The following is a 26,876-nucleotide window of genomic DNA, read 5'->3' as shown; positions in this document are numbered from 1 at the left end:
TGAGTATAGCATCTGCCTACTCATGAGACTCAAATCCCATGAGTAGCAATGTGCCTCTGTACCTTGCTGAATCAGGGCCTTAACTTTTAACATCACGTTCTTTTGTTCTCCAAGGTGACTTTTAGCTAGGTATCCAGCTGCCATGCTTTAGACACACTTTTTTAACCTTTAGAGTCAATATATTTACATAGGCATTTCTAGGTCATTCATCACTGTACTACCTGAGCACACAGTGGATTTGAGCAAAGTCATCATGACCTCAAAACATGGGGGACTAGATAGGAGATGGTTTCTAGAGGCTTGGATTCTCAAATGTTTTTGATATTGGACAAGGATAAGCATTGATAGTGATCTGCAGGTCCAGAAACATTAGAGAGATTGTCTTTTTGCTGTGTGCAGCAGGAGTCCTAGACAACATGGTGCACTGGTTGGCTTCATCACTCACCTTAAACTTAAGCACAGACATGAGAGTAAGTGGGTCGCTGAAGTGGTGTGAGGACAGAAGCATGGAGGGATGCTAGTGCTGTGCACAGAGTTAGGCTATGCCATTTGTGGGTACTATTCCCCTGCAGGTAAATGGCCAATCAGGATGTTGTGGCCTGAGGAGCTGACTTCCAGATGACTGAGTGCATGGTGTTGCTTCATCGCATATGGGCTAGATAGACCATGATTCAAACGGTAAGAGCCCTTGTTGGTTGTGCGTTACCATTCTAAGATTTTGACAGATACTTCGAGTGCTTTCTAAGAGTTGCCCCTAATGCTTAACCATCACACCTATTTGCAGCCTTTATTTGCAATCACTTATGGCAACACCAATGCTGTATGGCATATTATGAACTTATGCACCAGAAAATCTCAGGTTGACTTCTCATTGGTAGTTCTATTGATTCAGAAAACTCCGTTGCTTCTGCAGGTCAATATTCCATCTGCAGCCTTGCCTGTAACTTCACAGATATTTTATTATACATTAAAAATAACCCTTGCTAGAAAGAAACATTCCCATACTCAAAGATCAGAGACATTTTCTTTTACTTTTTACTACATTGTTTCCTACTGCTTATTACACAGGTTTTACAGAATGTTTTACATGATACAGAACTATATTATGTTTATTTTTATTAGACAAAGAATTTAGCTATGCTTATTCAAATTAGGCCTTTTTCTTGAAGCTCACATTTCTGGAAATATGTCACAAGAGTTATAATGAAAGTAAAACGTAATGCATAGTCACAAATCAGTGTTATGGACGACGTTGATGTGACTAAGAATCAAAACCAAATATAAAAATAAATATGACATTTTGTCCTTCAGATATGTGAAAATGTGAATGCAAATTCTGTAGTCTTATTTTCTGATCCCTGCTACTCTCTAATCTTATCAAACATACATTCACATATTCTGAGACAGTCTGATAAAGTAGGCTGATACAAACAAGTTGCATTAGATTTTGTAAAGTACATCTTCCTAGTAAATCCGATTTCACAATTTTTTTTTCTGGTGACATATTAGCCATTTCATAGTATATAAAAAGGTATTAGAATATTTTAAATATAGAAGACAGAACTGTGCTCTACAGCAAAATGTAGTATAATGTAACCACACTGAATATTATCTGTCTCCAGAAAACATTCTTTCTTTAACGTTTTACTGTGCACCTGGTCTACTCTCTCAGGGCCCAGGTAACGAGTATTCATCAGCAAACATCTTACTTACCACTTCCTGTCCTCATGCTGCTTATCTGCTCACACTTTCTGATATCATTGTTTGTATCTGAATGGAGGTGCCTCAAGATTCATAAATCTGTATGCAGTTGTATGGTTCTCAAACAGCAATTCATTTTAATTATGTGTGACATAAAAAGACCACCTACAGATGAGACAGTACAGTGTAAGATTCTCAAGGTTAGTATAGGGAATACTTCATAACTGAAGTATGTTTTCCCAAAGGAGTTATACTACCATTTGATTAAAATGTAAAAATTAAAAATTAAATCAAAATAGATCAAATGGTGGTAGTATCTCCTGGGAAACATACTTCAGATATGAAGCAGTCCATGTTCTCTTTAAATATGTAAAGCTGCCATTTATGTATAACTCATGAATGACACCCTGTGTTGCAAGCAAATATCATGCAGTGATTCCTACATTGTTTTAGTAACAAAACCATAATCACACATACATATCAAGACATGGCATTAAATAGTATCAACACCAGAAGCTAATTCAATATATGGTTGGTCCAAAAAAGAGCCAGTCCTTTATATTGGAAGATCCCATCCTCCACATTGTCCCCAACCATCAAACAAGTCTTTACCTAGGGTTTCCAGAAGGCCACAACTATAACTAGAAAACTCAAAATCAGAAACACTGCTTAATTAAGAATAGGAAAGAACAAAGCAACAGTTTCAAACTTGGGTGTCTAAATTTAGGCACCCTAATCCAGATATAGGCACTGAATGATGATCTACCAACTTTAAGTCCAGCTGCCACAGACTCGCTCTCTCCCTTTGTTCTGTCCTACTCAGGTTCTTACACTCTGTTCATCCATAGAGTATCTGAACACCTTCCAGTAATGCATGAAGCAATATGATTAACATCTGCCATGCATTTGTTCTCTCATCCTTCCTGAAGGGAGAGAAGTGTGTGCAGGGGAGTTTTTTTTTTTTTGAAATAAATGACACTAATACACATACTCTTATATTAGAGAAGGTAAGGTCAAAGAAATGCTTCTTGTATTTAAAACAGAAGGTGGTGGAGGTCTTCCCACCTGCCTGCTCCAGCTCTGCCAAAGAGATCTGAACACAGGAAAATGCTTATGTAGGCCCATTTGAAAATGAGGTTACAAATTCACGCCATTTATCTGTTACACTGTTCACCCTGAGTGTATGTGAAATACATGAGTTATATCTGGATGATCTGTTTAACAGGAGAAAGAATCAAGTCTAGGAGAGTCTTTGAGATAGGAAGAAAAATAAGCACTTCAGAGAGGGAACATTTCTTCATTGACTTTAATTAATCCTTTGATAGACTCATGATCTTGAAGATTTTATTATTTATTTTTAAAGAGATATTGCTCACCAAATGGTCTTCAAATATTCTGAACTTCAATTTAATGGGCGAAAATAACTTCTGATGATTTGCTAGTGTCAATTGTGTTGGCCTGATGTATAAGCAGTTCTTAAAATTATGTTAAACAATTTTTTTCATTCTTATTAACAATTTGTCATCTGAAGATAAGCATGGGAGCTAAGATTTTCAAAGCAGTGCAGTGGAGTTAGCCACACATCTTCCCTTAAAAAAGGGCAAATGCACTGCTTTGAAAATCTTAACCAGGAAGTTCTCTTAACACAAGTCAGACACTGGATCTTTTCCTACCCACCTTTTGAATATTATTTTCCAGATACTAGATTCTGAAGCAACATAACTACAAAGTCTGTGACTTCTAACAATACATTCAAGTCAGAGGAGATCTAAGGTTGAATGGAAAAACCAACACAGGTTTTGACACTAGGTTAGGCTCAAACATCAGTAGTGACCTCAGTAATAGCCAATTTGACCTTAAAAGGCAGTATAGAAGGAACTTTAATACTTGTTTTAAAAAAAAGAAAAAAAAACCCTTCAGCTAGCTTTTTATGTGTTGTTTTCCTTTTGGACTGTTTCTGGCATGAAGACTTGCAAAAAGGTCTGGAGAACTAGGGATGCTAGACCCTTAGCATTACCTTGGCATACCTACTCTTTAATCTGTAGAAACTGTGGCCTCAGAGACCATTGTAGGTACTCTAGAGGCTCACGTTAGGTAAGGAGATGTGGAGAACCCTGGATGGCAGAACCTCATCACAAGATTTTTGGGTTTTGTACTTTTCCTTCTCTGATTTTTAGCTGTATGTATCTGAAACAGATGCGTCCTTTTTGTGGTGGGCTTAGTAACTGGGAAAACAAGTTGGGAAAGTTCAGTCAGTGTGTGAAAGAGCAAGATTGAGACTTGGAAAATACTTGAGGACACCTCACCAGTGCCGCAAAACTCTCTGAGATGTCATTGGCCACTTATGCTTTTGTTCAAGTGTGATATAAACAAAAAAATTAATTCATGGGCTGAGCATGTTCACTCGGTCCCTGATTCAGCAAAGTACTTAAGCCAGTGAATAGCACCTTTAATGCAATTAGTACACGTGTTAGTTTTCTTTTCAGAAATAACTGTGGTAAAATAATATCTGCTGCATCAGTCAAACTTCTGGAAATTCTACTCATCAGGACTATATCCTGCCGATAGTATGTATACAAAATTCCCATTAACTTCAGCGGGCATTCCATGTGGATTAATGGTAAGATATGAGTCCTAATGTTAGACTTGCTATTATTTCACTTTACGTTTAAATCTGAAATTAATGTAAAAACAAAATTATTGAAATGTGACTTAATATAGGACAAATATACTTCACTTACATTGTTTTGTTATAGTATTGCCAGTGATAGGTTTATCAGCATTAGGATTGCTTTGGTTTTGCATGTAAAAGGTCAGCTTGGTAATTTACAGTATGACTCTTGTATATTTCAAATATACTATAACTTTTTGTATTCATTTCTTAGTTTCACCCGCTGGCATCAACAAGCCCATGAAAATGACTTAATTGTCTATTCCCTCGAATCTAAGTTTTGATGACTCAGTGTCATGAATGACCAGCACCATCCAGCCAAGTAAAATAAGAGTGCCAATACAGTTTGTTCATAATTATCCCGTCCCAATAAACAAAAGAAACCTTTTGAGTAAACTCTATTTTAACATAAAAATATATTATTCTCATCCTGGCCCTTTCATGTTCACTCTCACATTGGATCAGCCCCTCTTACTTGCTCAAATCAGACATCAAGCCAGTAGTAGAGGCTGGATTATCTTATCTTGAATGGTGTGTAGTCAATTTTCATCAATGCGGAGTGGATGTAAAATGCAACCAAATCAGAATCCTTTATCCAATCCTCAAAAACAACCCTGCCATCCCCAAAATAGCCCAAAACCAAATTGTCAGGGATGGTCTATATAATACTTAGTCCCCTGCACTGAGTCAGGACTGGACTAGATGATCTATCAAGGTCTCTTCCAGTCCTACATTTCTATGATTAACTTGCACTGATGTCAGCATCTTACACCCACTGTACACAGGTGTAAATGGCGACACGATGAAAATCAGGCCCTGTATCACCCATCTTGGCTTCAAATATTAACTTCTTAAGTAAGGTTATTCCTTTTTCAGGAATGTGAGTTTTCAGGACTTTGTTCTGCATTTGTACAGCACCGGGGGGTCCTGGTCCATGATTAGGGCTCCTAGTTGTTATAATAATACAAATAAATAATACTCTGATATAAGTTTAAAATAGTAAAAATCAGATAAGTATAATTCCTTTAATGTTCCCTGCCTTAGATCTCCTTTTTAAAGAAATCTGCATCAGAACTGGAATGTATGCAAGTCAATACATCATTAAAAAAATATTTTCTCATTTATCAGACATGATTTACAAGTCTATAGAGCTGGTCTGCTAAAGAGGGGTTCAAAGACCAGCTGCTACTTCTGTGTGGATGGAAACAAGGCACAAGGCATTCTGGAACTGGTAATTTCCCAAGGTCTTTAGGTCTTGCAACAATGATGGGGAAAGCAGCAGGGATATAAAGCCCTTTCATTGTGTAATAAGAAACCTGGAGCGAGCAGGAGATTTGTGGTCTCTCCTTTGAGGAGACCTGAAGAAAATGGCAGTTGGCAGGTCTCTGCAGTAAGGAGAAGCCCTATTGTAGGTCTCTCTAGGCACTATAGAACATCTTGAGCAACTAAGTTTGAGGTGAAGACTAAAAGACTGGTGTCAGTCTAGAAAGAGTCCTGAAAGAAACCAGGAGTAAGGGGAAAGTTAGGATAGAAGGCTTCATGTATATTTGCTGGAGATATTTTCTTTTGCCATTGACTCAGGGTGTAGGTGGGGTGATGCTGTTTGGGACTTTATTAAAACAGAGCTTGAGTGAAGTGAGCTTGTTTTGAAATGTTAGTAGTTTCATATGTGATTACACAAGACCAGGGATTGAACTGTCTGGCATGGGATGGGGAAATGGCACTTGGCTCTACAGTGGTGTACAAAATAAAAACGGTGTACATTTATCTATACATTTCAACCATCTGAAGAGTGTAACTTGATTATGAATGGGAACGTGAACGAAAAACAGTCACTGTCACACTTTTAAGCCAAGGTGGGGTTTAATGTTACTGCTTTTGTGAACAGCAATTTACAAAATACAAAGTTAAAAAAGATCAGATAAAAATATTAGATTGTATCAGTTATATCTGGATTAAAACCAGGAAACAAGTCTGTGTATTGCTATACACATTCAAACGTACCTCTCACAGGTTATTTTGTGTACAAAAGCATAAACATTAGGAAATATAAAGTGTATATAACATTACCAAAAAAATCAAAATACCACAGTGATATATTATATGGTAAGGAAAACTCTCAAAACAATAATGTCGTGGTTCTAGTGCAGATTTAACACAAGTCTTCTCTGAAGAATGCTTACCTCTCCAAATCTGTATTGTATTTGTCGGTACCCATTACAACAGCTTTACCATTCTGACTGATGGCAAGCCTGGAACGGGATGACAAATACAATACATTAAAAAAAATTACTAATGTTATGTCTTTAAAATACTAAAAGATCTCATTTTCAAAAGGTTTTCATACCAGGGTGTTTAGACACAGATTCCATATTCCATTGGGGGAAAAACTTCAAAAACAATTTTGGCATGTAAACATACCACAAAGCAGCCCAGAGTTGCCCTAAAGCTTCAGATATGGAAATGAAAAGTCACCCACTCAATTTCTGCAATGGACTTTTACATATTCTGTAGTTCATGAAAATCTAGAGAAATTACATTGTTTCCAGTGAGAACCAGCCGAAGTTAGTATCGGATACTGAATAAGTGACTGACCTGTGAAAAGGCCAAGGGAAGAACATCAGGGACACCTAGAGGGCCATGTCTTACTCCCAATGAAACAACTGGGACTTGGCTATTGAATTCATTGGGAATGTGATAGGGCCCAAGAAAGTGATGCTTAACTATACTAGGTGTTTCACAAATGGCTCTGGACATGACACATAAAGCTGGATTTGCATCTACACAGAAGTATTTTATAAAACAGCATCTAGTAGCATCCTCAGGAACATGGCTAAATTAATTTTAAGGCTTCTGGCTATGTGCAATACACTACAAGTTCAAAACAATGGGTGGTAAAATGGCACTCCTAGGCTGCTGTAATTTTAAAAAACATGCAGCATACCTTCCTCTTATAATTTTACATCCCAGAAGCTTTTCAATATTTTACTGTAAACTACATTAAGAAAAAAAGTATTAAGGGGATTGCTAGTAGATGCCATTACAAAGTTAGGATGAATGTACTTTCACAATGTGAATTAATCTGAGAAGTAATTTTGATAAAACCTTGATTACTGAAGGACCTACTTCATGTACAGTAAAGCCACCAGTGCTAATCAAAAGAAGCAAGACTGTAGATTAGCATCAGAGGAATGGTTGACAATTTTTTTCTGTTTGTTTTGTAGACTCTGAAAAAAGGAGGAAGTATCAGAGTTATAAGGTGACTAAAAATGCAGATCTGTAATGACCTATAATTTCAGTGCAAATTGTGCTTTCAGGTCTCAAGGTTTTACTTAAGAGGCAAGAGAATTAGATGATATCCAGAACTAAAACACAGTAATAATGTACGGTGTTTAAAGGACTAGAGAAAATTGGCATGGAAAGGTAAGAGGGGAGGATGCAAAAGTTAAAATGACATTCCTCATTCATGAAGAAGTGGCAAGGTCTAAGCAGGCAAGGTCTACGCAAGTCTTAATGGGCCCTTCTCTGAGGAACAGAAGGGAACACTATATTCTGCTTTATACAACCATTCCATATTTTACAACAACCATATGTATTATGTGAACTGGTAGAGACAACTGGTTTACCCAAAGCTATTTGCAAACTCACAGTGGCAGGTGAGGGTTGAAATAGGCTGGAAAGACATTCTCTAATTTGTTAAAGCACAGTAGATTAGATCAGTTCACAATAGGTGAGCTTTTTCTTCAACAGTTTTATAGTACTGTTTGGGGCTGTCAAGTGATTAAAAAATTAATAGTGATTAATTGTGCAATTCATTGCATTGTTATACTATAATAGATTACCATTTATTTAAATATTTTTGGATGTTTTCTACATTTTAAAATATATTGATTTCAATTAAAACACAGAACACTGTACAGTGCTCACTTTATTTTTTATTACAAATATTTGGGCTGTAAAAAGCAAAAGAAACAGTATTTTTCAATTTACCTCACATAAGTACTGTAATGAAATTTCTTTATCATGAAAGTTGACCTTACAAATGTAGAATTATTTACCAAAAAAACCTGCATTCAAAAATAAAACAATGTAAAACTTTAGAGCCTACAAGTCCATTCAGTCCTACTTTTTCTTCAGCCAGTCACTCAGACAAACAAGTTTGTTTACATTTTGAGGAGATAATGCTGCCTGCTTCTTGTTTACAATGTCACCTGAAACTGAGAACAGACGTTCGCATGGCACTGCTGTAGCTGGTGTCACAAGATATTTACATGCCAGATGCGCTAAAGATTCATATGTCCCTTCATGTTCAACCACTATTCCAGAGGACTTGCGTCCATGCTGATGATGGGTTCTGCTCAATAATGATCCAAAGCAGTGCAAACCGACGCATGTTCACTTTCATCATCTGAGTCAGATGCCACCAGAAGAGGGCTGATTTTCTTTTTTGGTGGTTCGGGTCCTTTAGTTTCTGCATCAGAGTGTTTCTCTTTTAAAACTTCCGAAAGCATGTGCCACACCTCATCCTTCTCAGATTTTGGAAGGTATTTCAGATTCTTAAACCTGGGGTCAAGTGCTGTAGCTATCTTTAGAAATCTCACATTGGTACCTTCTTTGGGTTGTGTCAAATCTGCAATGACAGTGTTCTTAAACAAACAACGTGTGTTAGGTCATCATCTGAGACTGCTATAATATGAAATATATGGCAGAATGCGAGTAAAACAGAGCAGGAGACACAATTCTCCCCCAACGAGTTCAGTCAAAATTTAATTAACACATTATCTTTTTAACGAGCAGCATCAGCATGGAAGCATGTCCTCTGGAATGGTGGCCGAAGCATGAAGGGGCATATGAATGTTTAGCAGATCTGGCACGTAAATACCTTGTAATGCTGGCTACAAAAATGCTATGTGAACGCCTGTTCTCACTTTCAGGTGACATTGTAAATAAGAAGTGGACAACATTATCTCCCATAAAAGTAAACAAACTTGGTTGTCTTAGTGATTGGCTGAATAAAGTAGGACTGAGTGGACTTGTAGGCTCTAGAGTTTTACATAGTTTTGCTTTTGAGTTAAATTATGTAACAAAAAAATCTACATTTATAAGTTACACTTTCATGATAAAGAGATTGCATTATGGTACTTGTATGATGTGAACTGAAAAATATGATTTATTTTGTCTATCATTTTTACAGTGCAAATATTTGTAATAAAAATAATAAAAAGTGAGCACTGTACACATTGTAATTTAAATCATTATATTTGAAAATGCAGAAAAACATCCAAAAATATTTAATACATTTGAATTGGCATTCTATTGTTTAACAGTGCGATTAAAACTGTGATTAGTCGCGATTAAAAAAATAATTTGAGTTAAACGCATGAGTCAACTGCGATTAATTGACAGCCCTAGTATTGTTCCTAAATACAGATGTCTCATACTGTTGCTATACAGTGCAAAATATAATTGTATATTAACTATTTTTGTTACAACCTGTTCTGAAATTTGTGTCCAGTTTTTATGATTTTATCTACTTTACTTTCTGAACTGTAGCATAAGTACATATAAGTCTATTCAGATGAATAACACTATCACTGAAACACTAAAGGATGAGACAGTGCAAAGAGATGTAAAATGCTACCAGTCTGATTTGCTAGCATATTAGTCCTCTACTCTGTTGTAAGTGACCACACAAGATACAGGGCAATGGTGAAACAGGCCCATGCTCGTGTTACAAGCAAGAGTGGTAATAACAATCTAAAATTCTCATGTTGTTGGGCTCAACAGGTACAGTATAGTCCAAGGATGAAAACTTGTGAGTCATTGTGGATAACATAATGAAATACCTTCCCACTGTGCAGCAGCAGTGATAAAAAACCCATTATAATCAAACACTAGTATAACTTAATCAACCCTCTGTAATACAGCCAAGGACTGGGACCAATCCTTGTGATTTCTGTAGGGTGAGATATTACAGAAACCAAGTATTGTATAGCCTGAAGGGAGAAGAGTTAGCGAGAACATGATATAAAATGATGAAGGGCACAGTGAACAATACTTGGACCTTCATTTTTGCCACATCTCATAACAGAATTAATTAAAGATCAACAGTTTAGGCCAAACAGAAGAAATATGCATGGACGTTATCGATGATTCACTGAAAGAATTCATATCTTTGTTAACAAATAAGCATCTCTCCAAACTGATAATACATAAGGACATATCTTCCAATGGTTTAAAACTGGTGACACACTATTGCTATAATATATACTGGCACAAACTCATTCCTGAGGAGAGTCAAGGCTGCTTTTGCCCCATCTCTTCTTTGGTTACATGTTGTTGTTTTAGCCTTATCTTTTCTTTAGCTATACAGTGTTATACCCATGATTGCATTTAGGGCTTAGCTACACTATTGGTGCTGTAGTGGCACAACTATGGTTCTGCAGCTGTGCTGTAGTAGCACGGAAGTGTAGACACTTGCTACAGTGAGGTAATGGGTTTTTCAATAGTTGTAGAGACGCGACCCCTTGAGAGGCAGCAGCCAGGCTGATGGAAGAATTCTTTCATTGACCTAGTGGTTTCTACACGGGAGCATAAACTGTTTTAACTTCATCTCTAAGGGGTGTGAATTTTTCACACTCCAGGAGTGATATCGCTAGATGGACATAAACTTTAGGTGTGGACCAGACCTTACTTAATAAAACACAAGAGGGTTTGAGTCATTGTGCAATAACTGAACTTTCAGATGCCTTTGTACCTTCGACCATCTACTTGTACTATTATTGCAGAGGAACTCATGCCTAGTCATGCTTATTACCTGTCTGCCTCTGCTCTTTAGATGGTGTCTGTCCATCAGTGTGATATCAATTTATTTAAGATTAATATATTTTTAAAAAACAGCCAGCCCTACACCACCTGCTCCTCCTACCTCCACCCAACACAAAGGGCATTCTAGCAGGTTGAAGGGGACTTGGTTTGAATGTCTTGTGCTCTGTCAATCCCTGGCTGTATATTAGCCCTTAGAGGGCTAATACCAGCCTGGTGTACTTGGGCTTCAGGGCTGCAGTTCTAAGTTGCTCTGGGAGTTGAACTGGTCCCTGGATGCTCCCAGAACTGCAGAGGCAGAATATTGTTCCAATGCCAACTCTGCCCTACTGCCTCTTCGGGTCCTGTGTTGATCATAGGTTAACTAGAGTGAAAGATCTGGCCCATAATCTTTGTTTTGGGCTAAACTGTTTGACTGGCTGCTTAAAGGAAGCCCTCCCTTGAGCAGCAGTGAGGCACAACTGCAGCTCAGAGATTTCTCTGTGTGCACCTTCTGGGGTATGACACAGCAAAAGAGAATTGAAAGAGTTTGGGCCATATGCCCATCAGCCTCCCAGGCAGGAGCCCAATATGCTGGCTATACCTCCTCTGCTCCAGAACCTTCTACTAGTGAATTCCTCCCAGAGCAACCCCTGGGACAGTGCACCCCTCCCTCATCCTCACTCTGCTGGCATTATTGAGCCCTATGTTAGGTTTCCTGAAAACGTTTTAATATAATACATATGATAAAAATGAAATATAAATAATTAATACTGCCAAGAAATGGAGATTTAAAATAATGTTCAAACAATTTCAGCAGTGGCCAAGATCCAGCAACCAAACCAACAACTGGAAAACAAGTGAGTCTTCCCTACTAGAGTCAAGCAGTGGCAAACTGGTTGTGTCCTTGGCAGCTTTGAACAGGGAACTGCATTGCACAGGTGCTACCATTCAATTTCACATGCTGGAATGTTGCAAAAATAGTATTTCTCTTTCAGAGATAGGTGTGTGTGTAAAACTGTGTTCATTTATAAACAAGTGGAAAGTTCTTCAAAATGGATGGGGGATATGTTTTGTGTGTGTGTGTGTGTGTGTGTGTGTGTGTAAAGAGAACCTCTGCTTTGTCACTCTCTACGGGCTTCTAGAAAAAGCTGGGCCACAAATGCAGTCCCTGTTCTCATCTGAGCACAAGGATGGTCACTACTAGTGTCCCAAAAGGAACAGAAAGTGGAGCAAGAGGACTAAGGGTTTGCAGGATTGGACCAACATTAGGCTAACTAAACTCTTATAACAAAGCAAAATCAGATCTACTTTCATGACTTTCTTTACCCACTACTAAAACCACCACCGTCTGAATGAAACACTAGCCTGCGTGACGAGCCTTGGGGAGGGAGTAGGAAGGAAGGATCAAGATGGAAGTTATTTGAACTAATTTCTTAAACTATAAAAACAAAGGAATATGGATTTTTATATTCAAAATACAACATAACGCACAAAATTTTACATAATGTATAATAAATCTAGATCCACATTATTTGAATGGGTGCATACAGAAATCCAGCTGTACGGCATTTACACATGCATGTGCTTACGTTTTAAAAACAAACTGAACATTGCTGCTTTGCAGTCTCTCTTCTTCTAGAAGCCCATAATATGGTTGAAGTGTCCCTGAAATGACAAAGTTTCACACGTCACAAAACAAAACCTAATTTAAAACTGGTGCAGCATTTTTGTCATTGTGCAGTGAAACTCTTTGATCAAAGAGAAATAGACAGTGTACAACTAAAAGCATCTTACCTTGATCATCTGAATGACATAGCGGACACTGAATCAATCTGGATAATCAAGGAAGTTTTTCAATTTAATTTTTATTGGTAACATGGTTCTATTTTGGATAAGATTTTCATATGTCAGGTTAAAATGTTATGCATGCAAAAAACTATACAACAGAATTGCATACAATATACCAACAATTTTAACATCTCATTGGTAACTGTTAGCATGTTAGAAATCATACTCTTTTGATTACATATAAAATATATTAGTACAGTCCAAGCGGGATAAGGGTTTATTTTCTCGCTGGGGATTTATTTTAAATTATTTTGTGCATTTTTATGTATACATTTTTACATGACTAAATAAACTATTTGTGGGTACATATTTTACACACAGATCAAACAAAAATGACCCTCTCACACTGTGTAGCCTAATAGAAAGGATTTTTCTTAAAAGTAATTCAAACAAGATTGGAAATTTATCTCAAAACATTTTTCACCTGTGCATTCCCACCCCACCTTCCTTCTCCCACATGCAAAATTTGGTCCAGTGAATGCTTAAAAGTAGTAACTGTTGAAATAAAAACTTCTCCTCACCCCACCCCCAGTACTAGTTTAATACAGTTGCATTTTTTCACAGTACAGTATTTAAATATAATTTTTACCTTGCCCCTTCCTGTATTAGCTAATCAGTTTAAGCTTGAATCCTGTCCTCTCTACACTTTTAAGTGCAGACCTAAAAGTGGAAATATTCATGAATTGCTGATGTTAGTCAAGTTCTTTACAATCCCCATAAACTGCATAAAATCAGGATTTCCCAGTGCAAAACACAGTGCTTATAAAAGGTCTATCACTAATCACAAAAGGGTTGTCTCGGCCCATTAGGCTTTGTGTCTGATTTACTCCAATCTAGCTGCCATATTTTACTTTAATTCACTTGTACTCCGCTTTAACTGGAGAATGTACAGCTTATGTGAATTAACATATCTTATGTTATTCCTTGTAAAACCAAAAGAGGCATGCTTTATCCCTTCCCACATCTGGGTCCTCCTCCTTCTTACAGCCAGATATTGGAGTGCTATTTCCAGAGTAATTATTTTGAAAGGTATCAAAATTGGATCTCCGTGATGACAATCCTTTAAATCTTTTAAGGTGAAATTTGAACTCTGCAGAAAGTTACTAGTTAGCTGAGCTAGTAACACCTTTGCTAGGCTTTATGCTGTAGTCTGATGCACTGCAATTTAAAATTGTTTTGTGAATGAAAATAATGTACCAATTTGGTTCCTGATCAATTGATCAAAATATGTGTATTTTCTTCTCTTATGATGCTGGCCAGAAGTAGCTAATTAGTCAAACAGGATGTAATGAGTGAGTCTATACATGCTGATCTTTAAGTAATCCATGTCAAACCCACTACATTTTAATCCTTGACCTCTGCTTCCACTGGCAATATGATCTCCTGTATCAAGCACGGACAAATGCTTTTGTTCCTAATCGCCTCACGGCACACTGAAGACATTATAGTTTCACTTGATTCAGACATTTTAAAAATTGCTGTGCTTTAACTAGGAAAAATATTTATCCATTCTGGGGTGGGAAAACCTACCTAGAAGAGTAAAAGAGATGCCCCATAAAGCTATAATTTGAAATTCTTATGTTTTGCAAGCTGAAATATATGGTGGGAAATAAATCTTCCGTTTTGGAATTGTGGTGTTCCTATATAGGAAAACTAGAGCTATAAAAATAGACTAGGATAAAGAAAACTCTCTTTTCCACTATCAGATATGTCTACTGAATGCTCTAAATTTAAGAATAACATGAACAGATCATTCACGGTTATCAGCCTTTCATAGATGCAATCACTTACACAAGGGTTGAATTTTACCTGGGAAGGGTTTTTTTTTTCCCCTTTCGCTCATAAATGTGTTCCTACATTTACTGATGTAAAATGTAATGAAGAGAAGCACAAGACTATTGCATTTCTAATACTACTGCCAAATAGAAATTATTTGAAATCAAGTTATTTGAAATTAAGAGATACACAAATATTACCTAAAGCTGGGTATAATATATTCCAGTACTAATTTGCAACTGAGTAATTCATCAAAAATTAGTTTCACATTAAAACTGAAGAATCTTACTAACACTAATGCTGGCACTTGTAATTCTGAAAACCATTTTAAAAATGGTAAATCTCCTGAGGGATCTGGTAGGAAATGACACTGTAGAGACAGCACTTCCTCTTTTGCCCATCTGTGACCCTAAGGGCACCCCAATGCTAGATGGCTAGGGCCTCCCTCGTATGTAACAGTAAATTTCCTCACACTGTTGTCATGATACAGGAGAACCTCAGAGTTACGAACATCTCGAAAGCAGGTTGTTTGTAACTCTGAAATGTTCATAAGTCTGAACAAAATATTATGGTTGATCTTTCAAAAGTTTACAACTGAATATAGACTTGAAACTTTACTATGCAGAAGAAAACCGCTACTTTTAGCCATTTAATTTAAATGAAACAAGCACAGAAACAGTTTCTTTACTTGTCAAATTTTGTTTAAACGTTGCCTTTATATTTTTAAGTAGTTTACATTTAACATAGTACTGTATGTATTTGCCTTTTTTGTGTGCGTCTCTCTGCCGCTGCCTGACTGTATACTTTGGGTCAAAATGAAGTGTGTGGTTGACCGGTCAGTTTGTAACTGTGGTGTTCATAACTCTGAAGTTCTACTATATTTATTTAAAAGGTGTCTTGTAATATCATTTGAAAATTAATAAACTGGACATTAATATCACTGTGAAATGTTACAATGCTGTTTTTAAAACTGTGGATACTTTCTTATATTTTTCATAGTCTATAAACAGACAAAGAAGGCAAAACAGTTTTCCCCACCCCCACACAAAGAAGAAAGGCAAACAACTCTTTGGTTCAACTGCAAATCAAGCCAGGTGTGACCAGAGACAAGGACAATTGGGCCATTCATTTGCAATGCGGATTCCATCACGATCATTTGCATTGTAAATCAGAGGGGACTGCAAAATTAAGATGGCAGGGGCTCCCTAGTGGACACAGAAAGTTGAGTCCCTAGGAGGGCTTCCTGACCCCGAAGACAAAGATAAACTTTGGTGACATAAGGAACTGCTGAAAGACTTTGGGGTGTCCATCAGCTGAGAGAACAAAGAAGCCAGTGCTTTGTATTTATGAAAGATGGGTCCTGCTAAACAGGCTGGAGAATGCTGACAACTCGGTGTGAGTTAAAAAAACTGTTGGACAAAGCTATGCTTTGCTAGAATTAAGTTTTAGACACTAGAGAGCATGATGTTTTTGTTAGTAACCCTTTCACATTTCTTTCACTCTTGCTTGAAATCACTGAAACCTATGCTCTTTCTTAAGAAACATATTCTTAGTTTTACTACACACCATCTGTGTTTGGGTAATATGGTGGTATTGGGTACAATTCCAGCTGATCTAACGAGGTGTTGTGTGTACTGGTTCTTTGGAGGCAGAGAACTCCGTGTTACTTCTGTGAATATCCAGTAAGAGAGAAATGGCTTTGGGGAGACTTGAACTGCAAGGGTTGTTGGGGTCACTCTGCAAGGAATAACTGGGCTGGCCAGGGGATACCATGGTGCCGTGAGCACGTTGCAGGTGTCAGGACTCTAAGCCAAAGCTGCATAGCACAGAGGCACTCAAGGTTACAGGGCATGAGGTGACAGAATGCCTTACTGGCCTGTGTGAACCCCCAAAGCATCACACCATTGCTGGAATATTCAGCACAATAGCTAAAAATAGTAAGCGGTACCTAGTAAAAATCTGAATAAAATGTTCAGGGACTCTACTTTTCGTTTCTTAACGATCTTAATGAGAAATACCAGTGGAAAAGAGGAAATTAGGTATTATTTTTACTTTAAAAAGCATTCAGTTACGTCAGTAAACTGCTTTTTAGAGAGAATTTGAAAAATATGTTTGCAATCTCTATATTTTCAATCCGATGCTGGAAACATATTAGTTTGTACTCTGCTAGCATACCTCGGAAAAACTAAATCAATCTGCCTTTTTTATTTACATGCTTTATTCCTGAGAAATGTAATTGCGATTTTTATTAACTTTATGTTTTATGGATCTAATATTTAAGAACAAGTCCATCTTTTATGTCACAGTAAGAAGGTTAATATACTTACAGATTCTCCTGCAATACATCTTGGGCAAGGCTGGGCAGTACCTTTGCTTCCATGATTTTGAAAAATCTAACAAAAACATACACAAAACTCTCACAAAAAAGCAATTATTTGCAATTTTATTATAAAATGTATTTTAAACATGTTCTACTAATAAATAGTTATTGTTGGCGATGTAAACATACCATTGAATTTGGCTTTTCCTTAGGAATCCGAGGAATAAATTGTTCTGTGGTATCTTTCTGTTTTGAATCCAGCTCCATACTCCAGTAATCCATAGCACATTCATTTAATTGGTGGCAAAAATCACTCTCATTTGGAACGGTCTCTAAATTTTTGCATACTCGTTTCTAAAAGAATAAAAAGCAGTATTTACCTATCCTCATAAAGCACAGTCCACTGCAATTTAAAAAAAAAATACTGAAAACCTGTAACAAATCTTGAGTTCAATTCTCAGGTGTGCAAAATGTCCATAGCCCGATTATATTGAGGGGCTTTACAGAATAAGATGAGGATGGGTAAAAATTTCAAAAGCATCTAAGTCCCACTTTCAAAAATGACTTAGGCATTCCAGATCCTAAGTGCCATTGACTTTCATTGAGACTTAGGCTCCAGAATCTCTAAGTCACCTTTGAAAATAGGATTTTGGCTTCTAAATAATTTAGCTTTGAAAATTTCCTCTAATATCTTTTTGAACCAACTTTGTTTTTAGGAATAGCACCATTTTAATATGTGGTATCATGGTATAATATTCTACATTTTTCTCTTTGTATCCCAGTGTTGATCAGTGTTACATATTGGTTCACTAGCATAGATTGCTTTGCAGATCCCAATACTGTCTATTGACAGAGTCAATCTTCACAATAAATGTCAAGTGAAATATTCTTTCTCTCCCAGTAGCATAAGAACTTCATTGGCAGCAGATGACTTGCCAGCAAACTAACCAGGCTCCTGAAGCATGGAAACTAAATTTAAAATTTGAATATGTATTAAAAAAATCCTGTTATGTAAAAATAAAATGGATCAATATGCCAGGAACCTCAGTGGAGAACAGTTGAAACAAGAAAACTACTGAGGAATAAAGCATATTTGTAAGGGAAGTAAATCAAAAAGTAAAATATGTATTGTACTCAGAAAATGAATAATATAATAACATAGTCTGAGAAGGTCCTCTAAAGACAGGCTTCCCTCCACTGGGAAAACATCCTCTTCTCTTTTGTTGTTGTAGAATTTGTCCTTTGTTAAAAGCTATGGTACACCGGTACAGCAACATAACTAACAAGATGTATGAGATGAAGGATAAAAGAAAAAAGTGATTTACTGCTATGCATCATAAGAAATTTGGCTTATCAAAAATAAATTCAAGGTATTGTTTTTTGGGTTTAAGATACTTAATATCAGTGAGAGAAATTTAGCATACAGAGTAGTTGGCTGATAAAATCTTATTCTGATGCCAAGAGAACTTGAAGTTTCTAGAGAGGCTGGCTGCAGAGAAGGTTAAACTATACTGAAATCCTAGGACAGCAGAGCATCATTTCAGCGAAGAAGAAGAATAAACCAATAAATCAATTCTGACTGTGGACAGAACCCAGTTAATGCAAGATCTATTAAGTTTACAATTAATAAGGCCCAACAGGTCAGTTGTTCAGAAAGTCTAGTTTCCACTAGGCAAGACTGCATCAGAATGACCCTTTATTTACCAGGAATGGTAAACTCAATCTAATGATCACTTTATGCACTATATCCAATGTGGGTTCAGGGCTCAAGACAAGAAACACATGGTCACATTCTATTCTAGGAAAGACCGAAAAGAACAGATCATTCTATAGAGAAGATAACACACCAACCTATCTTTTTAGAAGCAAAGTATGTGTGAGTGTTTGGAGGAGAAAGGGGAAGGTTTCCAGATAAATCACTCTTCCTCTTGAGTACTGGTGAAGTTGCCACAAGTTTATTTCCTGGCTTTGTAGAATACACTGATCATGAAAGGGTGATGATACAGGTGGTGCAAGAACTAATATGAAAAATTAACTAAGCTAAATGCAATTGCAGATGGTTTTGAGACTATCAACTGCTTTCTTATAATTTTAAACACACACACAAAGATTTAGAAGCTTCAGTGTCAAGTGCTTATTCCTATTGTCGTTTTTTCTCTCTTTGCCAAACATTTTTCTCCTGTATATACTAATAACCACACTGGCAATTGTTTTGTTTTATCTTTTGTTTATAGTATATCTCAGCCTGTCCTCCAGCTGGATGACAGCAAGTATGTACAAAAGAGGCTCCCAATGTGCAGTCTTAGAAAATGCGGAGCCCTTTGCTAACCTTCAAGTCAAAGTACCTGGAAATTAATACAAAGTTAATAAGGAATCTCTCAAAAATGAGAGCTCTATCTTAAGTCAAGCTCCTGTAATATACAGGAAGAATTACCTAAACATAGAAAAGGGAACCATATAGATGAATAATGTGCAAAGGAGTGTGAGGGAGGCTAAGATGAGACAAGAAGGAGAGAAGAGAGGACACAAGGAATCTTCCCCCTGCACAGGAAGCTAGCAACTAGCTTTTTGCACTTAGAATACAAAGAATGAGGAAGGCTAGTATCCAAAGTGGTGCTAGGATTTATAGAGAGGACAGAATTATGGCACCTTTCCTCCTCTGCAGCAGAATGCCCACCATGCCCTTTGAAAGGATGTCAGTGTTTGAGTTTCCTCTGGGCTCCCTAGGGTACTGACTGCCACAAGAATGATGCCTCCAGAAGATCCTGCTAGAATGGTGTAGAGGCACACCACACTCTTTGTAGGCAGCAATTTAATAGCCCAAAGATTCCATGTTAGAAGGAACCTAAAAGGAAAGAGTTTTTTGCTGTTTAAAAACGAAGTGTAGAGCTATGTACAATTGTCATAAACAGATAATTAAGAGTTAATAGAACACAAATACTTCATATCTCTTTCGCCTGTAAAGGGTTAACAAGATCAGTGAGCATGGATGTCACTTGATCAGAGGACCAATCAGGGGACAGGATACTTTCAAATCTTGAGGGAGGGAAGTTTGTGTGTGTGCTGTTAGTTTTTTTGGTTGTTGTTCACTCTGGGGGCTCAGAGGGACCAGACATGCAACCAGGTTCTCTCCAATCTCTTTGAAACAGTCTCTTATATGTCCAATATAGTAAGTACTACGTGATAAGACGAGTTAGGCTTATGTTTGTTTTCTTTATTTGCAAATGTGTATTTGGCTGGGAAGAGTTCAAATGTGTATTTGGCTGGAAGGAGTTCAAATTTGTATTTTGCTGAAAGGATTTTAATTTGCACTTTATACTTAGGCTGGGAGGGTATTCCCAGTGTCTATAGCTGAAAGACCCTGTAACATATTCCATCTTAAATTTACAAAGATAATTTTTACTGTTTTTTCTTTCTTTAATTAAAAGCTTTTCTTGTTTAAGAACCTGATTGTTTTTTTTTTATTCTGGTGTGAGATCCCAGGGGACAGGGTCTGGATTCACCAGGGAATTGGTGGAGAGAAAGGAGGGAAGGGGGAGAGAAAGGTTAATTTCTCTCTGTGATAAGATTACTTTCTCTCTCAGGGAGAGTCTGGGAGGGGGAAAGAGAAGGAAGGGGAAGGTGAATTTTCCTCTCTGTTTTGAGATTCAAGGAGTTTGAATCACAGTGATCTTCCAGGGTAACCCAGGGAGGGGAAGTCTGGGAGAGGCAACGGTGAGGGAAAGGGTTTACTTTCCTTGTGTTAAGATCCAGAGGGACTGGGTCTTGGGGTCCCCTGGGAAAGGTTTTGGGGGGGACTAGAGTGTACCAGGCACTGGAATTCCTGGTTAGTGGCAGTGCTACAAGTACTAAGCTGGTAACTGAGCTTAGAGGATTTCATGCTGGTACCCCATCTTTTGGACGCTAAGGTTCAGAGTGGGGAATTATACCATGACAACAATACTCTGCAAATTATAAAACAAGACCAGTTTCCCAGCATTAATACTAGTGGTAATCTTCTACTCTTAGTTTAAGTCTAAAACAGAAACCAAGTTTCACTTCCTTGGCTTATAGAACACCTGTGCTGCAATCATGAGTGGCTCCTAATTTTCTCCTTTAAAGGAAAACTCTCCTTTCGGATTGTGACTAGTAATTTGCTCTCTAGATGCAAGGCTCTCTTACAGGAAAGAGAGAGCAGAATATTCAAGTTGGGATCTGGCATGTGGATCTGAGAGGATAATTTTATCTCCTCTCTGAAAAATGGTCTCTCTAACTTATTTGTCACTGCACATGGACAAACTACAATGCCTGAGCCAGGACAAGTCATTATCTGGCTGTGTAACCTCAAAAAGGAACAAAAAAGAGTTCTTCCTTTCTTATGCATTCTACTCACTTATAGTCAGACAGGGTTTGAAAGCAAGAGGTCACTAACAGATTTTTATTTTCTTACCTGTAAATGGTATTTCTCTGATGGACAAGGTTAGCCTTTAACTAGATAGGTTTTTGCTCATGTCACACTCAAACAGGCATGGTAAAACAATGGAGTAAGAGCATATGAGCACCAACACAAGTTGTCTTGAGACTCCTGTTAATTTCCCCAAAGTGAATGCCCTGGCACTCACTATAAAGAAAAATGCTTACAAGCTAGGAGGTGAGAGACACCTTCCTGGAATGAATTTGGTTAGAGAAATGAACTCATTCAAGCTTAAAACTTTTATCCTGAGAATGCAGCAATAAACTCCTAACAGACTCTCTGCGTGAGACATTTCAGAAGTAGGACAGTAGCAAGTGAATACTGTTAGTATTGCCAGCTGGTAATAAGGCAGAATACCAACTAAAGTGTGGTTATTTGTTCATCAATACCATTTAGGCTGTGTCTACACTGCCACTTTCAGCACTAAAACTTTAGTTGTGCAGGGGCGTGCAACTCCCCCCAAGCAATAAAAGTTATAACACTGAAAAGCGCTAGTATAGACAACGCTTTATCGCCAGGAGCCAATAAAGCTCATTCAGGGTGGGTTTTTTTTATTGCTGGGAGAGCTCTCCCCTGGCGATAAAGCATTTATCCTGCCCATGTCACAGCGCTGCCACCATGGGCAACATGGCTGCCAGAAGTATATCATCCTATGGACATTTACAGAGGATGTATCTAAATGGTCTGTATGCCTGTTCAGTGTATGTTTTAGTGACTGGAAGGTTTTGCACATCCAAATATGTTAGCACTGTGGAAGCAGCTGTGTTAATGTACATCATAGTCATGTGTAGGTTAATACACTATGACTCTTGGCTTATGACAGGTGTTAACCTGGGACTGGGGGATGTGCAGCCATTGGTTCCCATCCTATGGGTTTAACAACCACTTCTGTAACACATACGGGATGGTTCATGGCTTGTAGGTGCAGCTGTGAATGATGGTTGAGTGGGAGATACAAGTCTAGCCAATACTTGTATCAATTGTTCTTCCCAGGGTCTTGATTCATAAAGATGGCAAGCCTCAAAATGGTACGAGCGCTTATGTAGAGACATGTGCTAGTGAGGTAGCAGTTGGTAATCTGGAAGATGACTTTTGTTTTACAGCAGTAATACTCAGACTGAGGCTCATGAGCTGCAAGTGGCTCTTTAATGTATCTCCTGTGGCTCTATGCAGCACGTGAGTTAATTATTAACCAATCGGGATGCGTTTACTACGTTATTAGCCAATTGTAGCTGATAAAATAATGTTTGGTCAGTCATTTTGCTGTGAGAATTTTATTTATTTATTTATTTATTTATATTATGTGTGTATGAATTCACACTACTGCGGTCCTTTGGGTAACGCTGATTGCTAATTTGGCTCCTGAACCACTGAGGTCTGAGTATGACTGTTCTACAGTATGCCCTGTTGCATTCCTCTGACTGTAGGATGCTATGTATCTGCATCAACATGCTTCAACTGGGTGGCAAACTATGTCCTTTTTCTTAACTGCTAAAGATTATTTGCTCATGTTTAGGCTGATGAGCAGTCATGGATCCTAACATTCATTTGCAATACAAATTAACCGAGCTAACTACTCCTAACTTTCACTACCAAAAATGAGAGGAGAATAAGAACCATAGCATGTTCCTCCCACCATGAGAAGTGTTGTTTACAGCAATATTATATGCTGGCTGCTTGGTAGGAATGTGCTACAGGCAGGGCTTTGGAGCTGTGCTCCGGCTCTGGAGCAAACTCCAGGCAAAAACCTACAGCTCCACTGCTCCGGAGCTGCTCCGCACTCCAGCTCCAGGCTCTGCTCCAAAGCCCTGGCTACAGGTCTGCAAAATTTTGTATACTGCTCTAATACTAATAGCATGCCTTCCCACTGATACATGACATAACACATGGATTTCTAGTACAGGAGGCAACAATTGGTTATGATGTATCATTTCCATTGTGCAGTTGACTTGCATCCTGAGAGGACTATGGGACTTAATTGCCTACACAGCCAGGAGAGTCACACGTCCCCAATCCCAGTTGTCTTCATGGCTGACCTGTGTGCTGCCCTCCCATTCTACAGGTCTCAGATGGTTTATTTGCTGGATATTTATGAGCTAGTGTTATAGGCAACATATAGGCTCTAGGAAGGAGCTATGAGCCACTGTTCTGATTCAACTGGTACAGTTTTCTCCACTCAAGGCCCATGTCTTAGGTGATTTACAATCAGTGTTATGTGGTGCAATGTCTACTTGGCTCAGTTGGAGGGATGGCCAGTTCTTAACCAACATCTGTATGGTGATTTATTGATAGCTTTTTTGGCTTCACCATAGAATGGTTATCAATGTTCAATTATATCCCTTAGCAGAATTGTGCGATACTGACTACTGCCTGTAACTGCAAACGCTGGGACATGAGCAGAGGTTCAGAACTCCTCCAATCAGCAAATATCAGTTTGTTATGCCTGTTTCTTTCCTTAATGATAATTTTCTCACGGTGACCCTATTAAGTTGCTTTTGGGCTTGGGATCATAATGATTTATAAAATTAAGCTGGAGGTAAAAATTATATGTTTGCTTCTTCACTGAATAGGTTCCACTAACTCGAAGTGGTGGATGGGTAGCTTGTATGTAATGGAAAAGAAGGACGACAGAGGTCATGACAGATTTTACCAGTTTTCTTATTGAAAAGGTCAGCAAGATCTTGCAAATATAGAGGAAAATGTACTTTCTAACTATGAAAATAGTTAAGCACTGGAAGCTTGTGGAATCCTCATCATTAAGTGTTTGTCCAACCAAACCATCACTGTACTTGTGAAAGTAAACACACAATTCAATTTTAACTTTAATTTTGCTAACAAATAAATACTTCAATACTTTAGCTAGGGCTAAATTCTGCATGAAGGCATTGGTGTGGAAGGTTATGCAGGGTTGGGCCTCTAGAGAGTTCAGTAATATTTCAGTACTAACGCTAGGGGGCTAACAGCCAAAACTCCAGCCAAATAAACTCAAATTTCAATAGTTAATGGCATATAATTCAGAAAGTTCACCACTCATTAACCTTTTAACCTAAGACACTACATTTTTAATTGTTAGTAACTTAGTTTATATGAAACCTATCCAAAGCCTATTACATTTGGAGGAAAGCCCCAAATTAACTTTAATGGATCATCAAACCATATAGTGCTTTTACTTAAACAATGAAAAATTTCATTTACAACAAAATGAATGAGACTTTTCCACTGTTCCTCCTGCAGTGTCTTGAGAGCAAAATACCCACAATCCTTTAATTTCTCTCATATCAATAGCTACTCAAGGTTAAGCAACAACTAACAATTAGAACGTGACTGTATTATAACAAAAATACTCATTTAATTTCTAGAGAACCCACCCCTTACTGTACATGCACTATCACAAAAACTTTCTTTGTAGGGCTTCTCTTGAGTAAAGGACTCAAACCTGCAGTTCTTACACAGACAAATTGCTTCTTGTTGATTTGTGCTCCAATCCTGCAAATATGAAGATATGGAATTTGATCACATGAAGCTATCTGAGTAAAGTTACAAGCACAAGTGTCTGTGGGACAAGAGCTGTAACCATGAAATTTGCTTCAGCAAAGATTGCAAGAATGGGCACAGCATATAATTAATATTGGATATAGCAACTTATGCTACACGCAGCGACTTCAGTAGGGTCATCCCTTGGTGGCCATCAAGGGCCAAATGTATGCCAAAGGCCCAACACAGGGGATCAAAACTTGCAGGAAACTTAGAAGTCCATGGTGGACTAATCCCTTTAGTATAAGTAACTCGTTTCCATAGCTAAAAGAGGTCAGTATCATCATCCACATTTTACAGCTGGGGAAACTGAGTCAGGGTACGGGGAAGTGATTTGCCGGAGGTGAAGCTGATACAGCTGACAGCACTACCTTTCATCTATAAAAGTGAGGGGGGCTTCAAATCTGCGTGGCCGCCGGCGAGCTCTTTGGAAAGGACAAGGAAGGGCTGGGGTAGTGCCCAGCACAACTAGGAGTGGTGTAAACGGAAGTAGGGGATCGCCGGGTTTGCAGTTGCTAGGCGCTTACAGCGCTAGCTCAGTCTCCAGGGCTCCTGCCAGGAGTTAGCGGCTGCGAGCGCCGCTCGGGAATCTGCCGGGCAGCAGCAGAGCGCTGCGGGCCTGGCAACGTGCCCGCGGAGCCGCCGGGGCACTGCCCGCCGCCGGAAACCGCGGAGCCCTCGGCGCGGCGGCGACTCGTACGCGTCGCCCTACTCCCTCCGCGTGCGGAACTTACGCGCTCCGGGTCTCCCGGCTCCTGCGGGAGCAGCGCCCCCCGCCGCCGCCGCCGCGTGTGCAGCGCCAGCAGCTCCATGCGGCCCAGCGCCAGCCGCTGGTCTCCCTAGCCCGGCGCTCGCTCCGCAGCCAGAGCGCACAACCCCGGCCGTGGCGCGCGGTCTAGGCCCGGGCCGGCAGCGAGTCCCCCTGGGGCGGGCGGCTGGGCGGAGACAGGGCGGGTCGGCCCCGCCTCGCGGGCTAGGCAAGGTCTTGATGCAGAGTGAGGACAGGCACAGGCCGTGCACAGACTACCCGCTGGGGACACCGCTCTGCACGTACACGGACGGACAAAGAAACACACTGCAACCCACAGCAGCTGCCCCTCTAGACAGTATCCTTGGCTGGTTTCTGGGGCGGGCTGTGCAGGCGAAACCACTATACTTTTTTCACTCATTCCTTCCCTAAAACATTTTATTCTCAAAGTGCATTGCCATTGAACACGTGTGTGTGTGTGTGAGAGAGAGAGAGAGAGCGAGACCTAGCTCCACACCCACCGGCATCAGCGACATAAAGTCACTTTTAAAATAACCTGAGAAATACTTTTTTGCTTTGTTAAATTACACAAGTGTTGTCCAAGACTGCATTTCTGTACACAGGTACCAGTGTAGCAATAGGCTGTTGAAGTGCCACTACCTACCAGCATTTTAACCACGATGTTGCAGAGGGGTGGTCTACACTACTGTCCCGGCTGCTGCTGTGTCTGGTGGAGTTGTAACATGGTTTGAGATTCATGTTGTTGTAATTTAATCCGAGGCCCGATTATTGCTAATTGAAAATTTTTCCAGATACTGCCGTTTTCCTCCTCCAGTGTTAACCTGCAACATGGAACCTCCCATTCCCTTCCAGCCTGCCATCTGTAGCTGACTGTCCCATCTGCACAGGAGGGACACAATCCATACCTGCACTCTGATCAGGAGTTATGATGTGGCCTGTTAACATTAATTCCCTCCTTACTGAGATTCCTTTAAAAAGAGGAATATTTAGGGATTTG

General features: G+C 38.9%; 1 protein-coding gene across 3 annotated transcripts; it reads right to left on the bottom strand.

The window, feature by feature from the left end:
* Positions 1 to 1,012: 1,012 nt before the first annotated feature.
* C6H10orf143 (chromosome 6 C10orf143 homolog) lies at positions 1,013 to 26,011 on the bottom strand. Of its 3 annotated transcripts, none has more exons than XM_050959775.1 (5): positions 25,845 to 26,011; positions 17,313 to 17,477; positions 17,131 to 17,196; positions 12,769 to 12,844; positions 1,013 to 1,866 (listed from the first exon to the last, which is right to left on the bottom strand). In XM_050959775.1, exons 1-4 carry the CDS (start codon positions 25,920 to 25,922, stop codon positions 12,815 to 12,817), a joined length of 339 nt encoding a protein of 112 aa, XP_050815732.1. In that variant the 5' UTR covers positions 25,923 to 26,011; the 3' UTR covers positions 1,013 to 1,866; positions 12,769 to 12,814. The 3 variants fall into 3 exon arrangements, with proteins under 3 accessions (XP_050815732.1, XP_050815731.1, XP_050815733.1); XM_050959774.1 differs by lacking the exon at positions 1,013 to 1,866 and adding an exon at positions 6,217 to 8,142; XM_050959776.1 differs by lacking the exon at positions 1,013 to 1,866 and adding an exon at positions 6,217 to 7,599.
* Positions 26,012 to 26,876: the final 865 nt, after the last annotated feature.

The sequence above is a fragment of the Gopherus flavomarginatus genome, chromosome 6, assembly GCF_025201925.1.
Source record: "Gopherus flavomarginatus isolate rGopFla2 chromosome 6, rGopFla2.mat.asm, whole genome shotgun sequence".
In the NCBI taxonomy this organism is placed as follows: domain Eukaryota; kingdom Metazoa; phylum Chordata; order Testudines; family Testudinidae; genus Gopherus; species Gopherus flavomarginatus.
The sequence above is the reverse complement of the archived record's forward strand: the minus strand, read 5'-3'. Positions and strand labels throughout refer to the sequence as shown.

Coding starts and splice junctions, on each gene's coding strand:
- C6H10orf143 (XM_050959775.1), bottom strand. CDS start 25,922: ATGGAGCTGCTGGCGCTGCACACGCGGCGGCGGCGGCGGGGGGCGCTG. Junction 17,478..25,844: donor AGCCGGGAGACCCGGAGCGC/GTAAGTTCCGCA, acceptor TTATTCTTTTAG/AAACGAGTATGCAAAAATTT. Junction 12,845..17,130: donor GATGTATTGCAGGAGAATCT/GTAAGTATATTA, acceptor TTGTCATTTCAG/GGACACTTCAACCATATTAT.